The sequence below is a fragment of the Protomyctophum parallelum genome (genome assembly GCF_964188405.1).
Source record: "Protomyctophum parallelum genome assembly, chromosome: 3".
Lineage (NCBI taxonomy): Eukaryota > Metazoa > Chordata > Actinopteri > Myctophiformes > Myctophidae > Protomyctophum > Protomyctophum parallelum.
The window spans coordinates 8,142,033-8,152,032 of NC_139698.1; the positions used below are offsets into that span (position 1 = coordinate 8,142,033).

The 10,000-nt window shown below is 44.6% G+C and overlaps 1 protein-coding gene across 1 annotated transcript in view; it reads left to right on the forward strand.

The window, feature by feature from the left end:
* adamtsl4 (ADAMTS-like 4) overlaps positions 1-10,000 on the forward strand; it is a 110,921-nt gene that overhangs the window by 75,212 nt on the left and 25,709 nt on the right. Inside the window, exon 7 of the mRNA XM_083761124.1 lies at positions 9,688-9,827. Coding sequence (XP_083617250.1) covers positions 9,688-9,827 — 140 coding nt within the window. The remainder of the gene's footprint in view (positions 1-9,687; positions 9,828-10,000) is intronic.

Genomic DNA, 10,000 nt, shown 5'->3' on the forward strand with positions numbered 1-10,000 from the left:
TGTGTGTGTGCGTGTGTGTGTGTGTGTGTGCGTGGTGTGTGTGTGTGTGTGTGTGTGTGTGTGGTGTGTGTGTGTGTGTGTGTGTGTGTGCGTGTGCGCGTGTGTGTGTGTGTGTGTGTGTGTGTGTGCGTGTGCGTGCGTGCGTGCGTGTGTTTGCTCCCTGCCACCAGTAATGTTTCATGGGGAAACAAACTGTGTATTTTGGGGGCAAACAGATTGATGAGGAATTTGGACAGCCAAGTGAGGCAGAGAGAGAGAGAGAGAGAGAGACCAGAGACAGCTGTGGCCTGTGGATTATCAACAATTTATCATTGGACTTTTGCGTGCGTGCGTGCGTGCGTGCGTGCGTGCGTGCGTGTGTGTGTGTGTGTGCGTGTAGGGTTAGTTAATAGTGTTAGGTATCTATAGACAGACTGTCTACGTCAGGCTGTGTTGCGTTGTCTGACTCATATAAAGCCAGGTTAGCCACTATAGGCCAAACGACGAGGCTATTGTTTCTCCGCCAAGAACAACAAGTTAGACATTAGAAGCTAAATAACCAAGCTAGCGATTAGTCACTACACACAATTTACAATTTAGGCATTTTGCAGACGCTCTTAACTCATTTTGGGTTAGCATTATGTTATGCTTTATAGCTATTGAAAAATAGCAGATCTACAAGCTCATAGCGCGCCACCGAGTGGCGCGCTATGAGCTTGTAGGTCTGCTATTTTTGAAGAATCGTGAAAAGTGTGACGTGAAAGTGTTTGATAACGACTGACATAGAAAAACATAGCCAGGATTTAGAAGACATTTTGCAGAATCGTTCTCAGAGGTCAAAATGGGTTAATCCAGAGAGCGATTTACAGTAAGCAGGAACAAAAGACATGGTAATACATCAAATACATAAAAAATAGTCATCATGAATCATACGTAAGATAAGAACCTAACAGTGGAATATCTATATAATGAACTATATGCATAATGTGCTATGTCTACATAAGATTCTAACACCCTCATCACGGCACTGCAGTCCAAACAAAAACAATGCAATTCACACCAATCTGTCAAGTCCCGCCCCCTCTTCGCACCCATTGGTTGCCGTTTCGTGGTTGGACGTGCACAAAATGCCTTCTCTCTCCATCCACTACCAATAATGAAATAACCCATTCTGACCTGAGATCAGATTCTAGAAATGTCTATTACATCCTGACAGTTTCATTATTAATCCATTCTGACCTGAGATCAGATTCTAGAAATGTCTATTACATCCTGACAGTTCATTATTAATCCATTCTGACCATGAGATCAGATTCTAAAAGTGTCTTCGATTTTTCAAAAATAGCAGACCTACAAGCTCGTATCGCGCCACTCGGCGCGATATGAGCTTGTAGATCTGCTATTTTTCAATAGCTAAAGCACGACATGATGCCAAACACCAAAATGGGTTCCCGGCCCAAAATGGGATAGACATGTTTTTCAGTAGCTTCGTATTGATATTCTGTGCGTTTTAATTCTGATTCTAAACTTGGTGTCGGTAAAAGGGAACATCACAGAGTGCACAGCACGTTGACTGGGCATGTCATGTTTTTGTCTTTGTTCTTTCCAAAAAAAAGATGATGTTTTAGCTAATTCAACATAAACAATTTAGGCAGAACCAGGGCGGAACACAAGGCAGAAAGAGCCTGCTGGTTAGTCAGTCTGCAGGGGCCAATCCAGAAGGCTGACGAAATATGGTGAATTGTAGGTATTGCCTGAATATACCTACAGTATACGGTAGAGGCCTTCATTCCTTCAAGGAAGGAACGATATTTGCCTCTGAGATGTACCGCTAAGCTAAACCCCCTTATCCCTAAACTCTGTGTTTAACACATTCTGACCTGAGATCAGATTCTATAAATGTTCTTCTACATCCTGACAGTTTTTCTGAAAAAGCTGCTGTTTCTATGTCAGTCGTTCTTTGATTTTTTTTTAAATAGCAGACCCTACAAGCTCGTAGCGCGCCACTCGGCGGCGCGCTATGAGCTTGTAGGTCTGCTATTTTTCAATAGCTAAAGCATAACATAATAGCATAACAGAAGACTGATGAATGGAGAATTGTAGGTATTGCCTGAATATACCTACAGTATAGGGTAGAGGCCTTCATTCCTTCAAGGAAGGAAATTGAGCCAATTAAGCCTACGATATTTGCCTCTGAGATGTACCGCTAAGCTAAACACCTTATCCCTAAACTCTGTGTTTAACACATTCTGACCTGAGATCAGATTCTATAAATGTCTTCTACTGTACATCCTGACAGTTTTCTGAAAGAGCTGCTGTTTCTATGTCAGTCGTTCTTTGATTTTTTTTTAAATAGCAGACCCTACAAGCTCGTAGCGCGCCACTCGGTGGCGCGCTATGAGCTTGTAGGTCTGCTATTTTTCAATAGCTAAAGCATGACATAATAGCATAACAGAAGGCTGATGTATGGAGAATTGTAGGTATTGCCTGAATATACTGTACCTACAGTATAGGGTAGAGGCCTTCATTCCTTCAAGGAAGGAATTGAGCAAATTAAGCCTACGATGTTTTCCTCTGAGATGTAGGGCTCCGTTTTCGTCACCGCTAAACCCCTTATCCCTAAACTTCTTTGCCTTTTTTTTTCGTGCCATTTTTTCATGATTATTAGTGAGGACCTATTATATGAAGATAGGTGAAAAGTGGTGAAGTGACGCGATACGAGCTTGTAGGTCTGCTATTTTTGAAAAATCGAAGAGCGACTGACATTTTTAGAATCTGATCTCAGGTCAGAATGGGTTAATCAGACCAGTGTGTGTCCAGTGGAAACCTCGTATGAATCTGATCTCAGGTCAGAATGGGTTAAAATGACCAGTCTACAAGCTCACAACGTGTCAATGTAGATTGTAGAAGGTTAGGGATAAGGGTTGTTTTAGCGGTGACGAAAATGGAGTCTGTAGCGTCAAGTATCAAGAAATGGAAAGACTAAAGTAAAAAGTAGCTCATATGAGCCTATCATACGCGATACTTTACACCGCTGGACTGTGTGAACTGTAGTGAACTCTGTGGATTGGGATTGACACTTTTAGTGAGGTGAGAAAAACATCTGGGTTCAACACAGAGAAATTCCCCCGAGGACTGGCTTGACACGCTGAGTTGGCTCCAGTCTCTGGCCAAACACCGCCCCCCAGTGGACATAGTGCGTTACTGCAGTGCAGACAGCAGGACATCCTTCATGAAAGAGAGCACAAAGCACCTTAGAGTATATATTAATGGTAGCCTCGGTACCAGGCTTTCATTTTTGTTGGTGCAAAAATTGAAAGCCTGGAGGAACCTTAGAGTATATATATTTATAGAGAAGGCACCCAGAGGAAATCTTGAGGCGAAATGGACATAGTGGCCGAATGAAGGTATTGCAGCCTGGCCCCAAACACATGAACGCGCTGTCCGTTGACTATCATTGTACACGTTCACGACGGACGACGCTCGTGCGCGTTCAACGGCAGCGCGTTCATGTGTTTGGGGGCCACTCACCATTGCAATCAGTCCCAGAATGCACTCTGTTCCTACCAGGAAGGAGGAGTGAATCCGCCTCATGTGCTTTTGAGCAACTAAATGCAAGTGGATGGGAGGAGAACTCGGGTGTCTTCTCTATAGATATATATATATATACTCTATGGGAGGAACGCATTGGCCGCTCTGGTCTAAAAGTGGGAGTCAACCCTTCCGGGTGGGCGTCGCTCCAAATGATGTGACGTAGCGCTGCACTAGGGGGGGGAGAGGAGGGGCCGGACAGATCGATGAGATCCAATCAGGGCGTGCGCGCAAATCTCAGCCGCGCCCCGCCCCCTCTAGACCAGAAACCTATAACACGTTAGCTCAGGCTAGGTTAATGGAGACGTCACCGGGTTTCTCCTCCCATCCACTTGCATTAACCCATTCTGACCTGAGATCAGATTCATACAAGGTTTCCGCCGGACACACACTGGTCTGATGAACCCATTCTGACCTGAGATCAGATTCTAAAAATGTCAGTCGCTCTTAGATTTTTCAAAAATAGCAGACCTACAAGCTCGTATCGCGCCACTCGGTGGCGCGATATGAGCTTGTAGATCTGCTATTTTTCAATAGCTAAAGCATAACATGATGCTGACACCAAAATGGGTGCCCGGTCAGAATGGGTTAAGTTGCTCAAAAGCGAAAAGTGATGTAAGGGCGTTAGTTACAACACTGTTCATTATACATTTTCAGAAAGAAGACGGAAGGCATAAAATACATTCTCACTAGGGAAATAATCAAAACAGGATATTGAGGGAGCAGAAAACAGCCACACGGTCACACGGTTCAATGTACTCATGCGAGCCCATAGACTCCAATGCATTCCGTAAACTTCCGGTTGATCCATTTCAATAGAAGTCTATGTAGAAGAGACAGGCCTCATGAAGTGAACAGAGTTGTCGTTACTCTGTCTTACTCTATGGCTCTGGGCTACTTTAAAGGGACACTTCACCCTTTTTGCAAAAAAATATATGTTAATGACGTTTAGAAGCTTTAGAACACTTTCCTGGAGATCTTTATGTGTGTAATATGTGGTTTTAGATATTTTAGATTGTAGCAGTGAGCCTGTTGTCTCTGATGTCATGGACACTGGGCTCACTTCCTTCCTGGACTACATGTTGTCTCAGTAAGACAGCTCTCCCCCTATCCACAAGGAGGAGCAGTGCACCAAAGAATTATGGGAATTGTAGTCCAGGAAGGTAGTGAGACCATTGTCCATGACATCAGAGACAACAGGCTCACTGCTACAATCTAAAATAACTAAAACCACATATTACACACATAAATACCCCCAGGAAAGTGATCTAAAGCTTCTAAACGTCATTAACATATATTTTTTTGCAAAAAGGGTGAAGTGTCCCTTTAAGTCCAACCCCCGACTTATCACTAATTGCAGTATCTAGAATGGACGTCAAAAGCGCATGAGGCGATTTCACTCCTCCTTCCGGGTATAGGAACAGAGTGCATTCTGGGATGGATTGGCCCCAATAACATGAACGCGCTGGCCTGTTGACTATATCATTGCGCCGTTTTCGTGCGTTCACGTATGAAACATAATAGCGTTCACGTGTCATTTCTACAATAACAAATAAATAACGTACGAGCTTGTAGGTCTGCTATTTTTGCTGCTAAATTTGAACGACTGACATGGAAACATAGCTTTTTCAGAAAATTGTCAGGATCTAGAAGACATTTTTTTTTAATCTGATCTCTGGTCAGAATGGGTTAGAGAAATGTTGACAAAACCATCATTCGCTTTTCAAACGTCAGTCCACGGGCCAAACACTCATATCAGTATCGGAGAGAGAGAGAGAGAGAGAGAGAGAGAGAGAGAGAGAGAGAGAGATAGAGGGTCCTTGACCTGAGGAAACCACTGGAGGTGAAGCAGGTGGTCAACAGAGCGGAGCCGTACACAGCATTATAAATAGTTGTAGTGCATTATCAGCACCGGTGGAATGTCAGCGGAAAGAACTCCTTATCGTCTGTTTAGTGGCTGCTCTCTGCTGCTCTTTAACCCATTCTGACCCGAGATCAGATTCACACGAGGTTTCCGCCGGACACACACTGGTCTGATGAACCCATTCTGACCTGAGATCAGATTCTAAAAAATGTCAGTCGTTCTTCGATTTTTCAAAAAATAGCAGACCTACAAGCTCGTATCGCGCCACTCGGTGGCGCGATATGAGCTTGTAGATCTGCTATTTTTCAATAGCTAAAGCATGACATGATGCCAACACCAAAATGGGTGCCCGTTCAGAATGGGTTAACGGGTGTTTCTGAACGCCGGGCTCGCTGTGTTGCTGACAAGACAGGTGGTTCTGTTGAAATGTTCCTTCCTCTCCCACTCGCTCTCTCTCTCTCTCTCGCTCTCTCTCTCTCTCTCTCTCTCTCTCTCTCTCTCTCTCTCTCTCTCTCTCTCTCTCTCTCTCTCTCTCTCTCAGCTGCAGTTTGTTTAAATGGAGAGATAGAGACAGGAAGTCTATTTTGGCTACACTCGCCTGCTGTCTGAGCACTAAGCTGGGAGAGAGAGACAGACAGACAGACAGACAGACAGACAGACAGACAGACAGACAGACAGACAGACAGACAGACAGACAGACAGACAGACAGACAGACAGACAGACAGACAGACAGACAGACAGACAGACACTTGTCAGGCCATTAAAGCATAACTATTTTTATTTAAAACCCTTTGGCAGTAGCTAGGCTACTCCCCTTAAGGGACCACTTCACCACTTTTCAACCTATCTTCATATAATAGGTCCTCACTAATAATCATGAAAATATGGCAATTTCTTTCTACTCGGTCTGCGTCTCAGAGGAGGGCAGTTCAGAAACCGTCTTCCAGTGACGACATTGATGGGGAATACAAGCTAATAGAAACTGCAGGCTTTCTAGTCCTGAAAAGTTGCAATGCGAAAATGGAAGCCATCGTTCTCACGATAATGAAAATCTAAACATTTTTGTAAAAAAAATCTGCCTAATGATGATGTCACTGGAAGACGGTTTCTAAACTGCCCACAGCCCTCCTATGAGACACAGACTGAGTAGAAAACAATCGTGCCATTTTTTCATGATTATTAGTGAGGACCTATTATATTATGAAGATAGGTTGAAAAGTGGTGAAGTGTTCCTTTAATGCTCTCTCTCTGTCTCTGTCTCTGTCTCTCTCTCTCTCTCTCTCTCTCTCTCTCTCTCTCTCTCTCTGTCTCTCTCTCTCTCTGTGATTAGAGAGACATTGGAGTAATGGAGGTAGAAATAAAACGGATGTTTTTCAAGCACGCACGCACTCACGCACGCACGCACACACACACACACACACACACACACACACACACACACACACACACACACACACACACACACACACACACAGACACACACACACACACACACACACACACACACACACACACACACACACACACACAGAGTCAGCATTGATTGGATGAGGTAGAAATAAAACGGATGTATGATTTAATATGAGATAACATCTCATTCAAGCACGCACGCACACACACACACACACACACGCACACACACACACACACACACACACACACACACACACACACACACACACACACACACACACAGAGAGAGAGTCAGCATTGATTGGATGATTAAGCTGCAATCCTGGAACTTATTTGATACATACAGGCATACAGTACTCATTCACTAGTGAAAACAGACTCTTACTGTAGCAAAAGAGTATATATTTTTTGATTAATTCAATACTTTATTTACAGGCTTTTGGGCCTCTATAGGCTTTGCGCTCGGGCCAACATCAACACAATAGTCCACCTATAAGCTTTTAGAGCGGCTGTTTTCAACGTAAGAAATCAAATATATCATGTATTTAAATGATGTGTATAGCAGAAAACACTAAAGCGGGCCAAGTACAGAGCCCTGGGGAACACCGGCCAAGCTAAGTGTATAAAACATTTTGACACCAGACATTTTATAGTTTATTGTGACCGGTGTTTTTAGCTGTGTGTGTGTGTGGAGGGGGGGGGGGGGGGCAGACTGTTGGTTTCCTGGACACATGTAGAAGAACTTATCGCTTTGTCCGCCCTATGTCTCTCCCTCTCTTATGCATGTGTGCACGCTCATGCACACACACACACACACACACACACACACACACACACACACACACACACACACACACACACAAACACAAAATTGTGACAAAGAATCAATGCATAACCGCCGCGTCACTGTAGGGTGGCCAGACGTCCGGTTTCACGCCGGACAGTCCGGTTTTAGACCCACCTGTCCTCCTCCCACCTCAACCTCCGGCCGGACACATAATTGTCCGGTTTTTTGTGATATACAGTGCTTGTGTCATAACTGTCATTTACGTCGTCTGGGTATTAAAATCTCTGCAGCGCTGCTCAGCTCCGCAGGGAGCCGGCCACACCCCCTCTGTCAAGAGAGAGGAGATGTTCGTAGTGTTGCCATGTCCGCTTAATTATAAGCGACTTTGGGCTTGTTTTATAAAATACCCTACTAAGCCTAGTCAGGCTTCTTTTGGGCTTGTTTTCATAGACATGATTCCTTGGTTCTCTTCCAAAACCTGGCAACACTGCCAGTGGGATGGTTTGTTTGTTGTGGAATGTGTGCTCTCTCACAATCACTTTAGTATAGTTAATGCAGAGATAAATAAACCAAATATGCCGAAATGAAAAACTACATTTAATGAGCAATGGAGCAAGGAACTCGACATCATAAAGAAAGGGAGGCGCTAAAGCACTGTGACATATAGGTTACTGGCATCATACTATGTCCCACACCGATGACCATAAGACTATAAAAAAAACCAAAAGAAAGAGATTAAACATAAAACATATCTAAACATGAAATAAAATAAATTGATTATAAAATGAATGGCCTTTGTGGTACCCTATAATTAAAAAATGTTAATTTAATTAGCAAATATATGTTCTCTGTGGACATAATGCTGGAGATGATGGTGGTGAAAATCAGGTGCAATAGTAGTAGTAGTAATAATAATAATATCTGGGAGGGGGGGAGCGAATCTGGGAGGGGGGGGGGGGGGGTCGGGGGAGCGGGCCCCGCAAAAGTGTCCTCCTTTCTGAGGTCTTGCAGGTGGCCACCCTAGCGTCACAACACTAAGCAAGGGATAATCAATGGGGAGCTTTGGTGGTCTTTATTGAAAGATAAACCACGGCAGACACGGTGATACACCTGTGTCATCTACACGGGCAAAGACGAGCATACCGACCGACGGGCGATGATATTGTGCGAAAAACTGTCCTGACACGTTGGAAGCGTCGGCCGTTGCGTCGCGACGTAGCCTGAACCGATATGACCCATTCTGAACGGGAACCCATTTTGGTGTTAGCATTATGTCGTGCTTTAGCTATTGAAAAATAGCAGACCTACAAGCTCATAGCGCGCCACCGAGTGGCGCGCTATGAGCTTGTAGGTCTGCTATTTTTGAAAAATCGAAGAGCGACTGACATTTAGAAGACATTTTTTAAATCTGATCTCGGGTCAGAATGGAAAACTGTCAGGATGTAGAAGACATTTTTAGAATCTGATCTCGGGTCAGAATGGAAAACTGTCAGGATGTAGAAGACATTTTTTAGAATCTGATCTCGGGTCAGAATGGAAAACTGTCAGGATGTAGAAGACATTTTTTAGAATCTGATCTCAGGTCAGAATGGGATATAGGAGGGGTGGCCGACGACGGCGCTGCACGGTGCGTTGACGCTCGCGGCGGTACGTCTACCGTACGTCAGGACAGTCAGTCACATGACAAACATGTATTCTAACGTGATGTCATCGCTCGCATCGCTGGCAGTGTGGATGAGGTGATCGCGGAGAGGTGTGATTGGCCCTGGACCAAACCCTCTATACGCACAGATTTATGCTGTTTGCATTCATAGATATATCGTTTTTTATCCAAAACGATATACATAGATCGGGATGCTAGGGTCCATGTGGCCGCTAATGTCTCTCTCTCTCTCTCTCTCTCTCTCACTGACTGTGTGTGTGTGTGTGTACATGTGTGTGTGTGTGTGTGTGTGTGTGTGTGTGTGTGTGTGTGTGTATGTGTGTACATGTGTGTGTGTGTGTGTGTGTGCGTGTGTGTGTGGTGTGTGTGTGTGTGTGTGCGTGTCTCAGTGGGGCCAGACAAGCAGTGTGAGTTGACGTGCAGGCCGGTGGGCTACAGGTTCTACGTGGTCCAGGCTGAGACCGTCCGGGACGGAACGCCTTGCTTCAACGCCTCCACCAACGATGTGTGTGTGGCCGGACAGTGCCTGGTGAGTGTGTGTGGGTGGTGCGAAAGGAAAGGAAAGGAAAGGAAAGTTACGTTACCATGTTTACCCAGGGTAACTGGACTAAGGAAAGTTACGTTACCATGTTTACCCAGGGTAACTGGACTAAGCTCAAGAACTTGTTTACAGCCAGGCCCTGCTCATATAGAACATTTCAT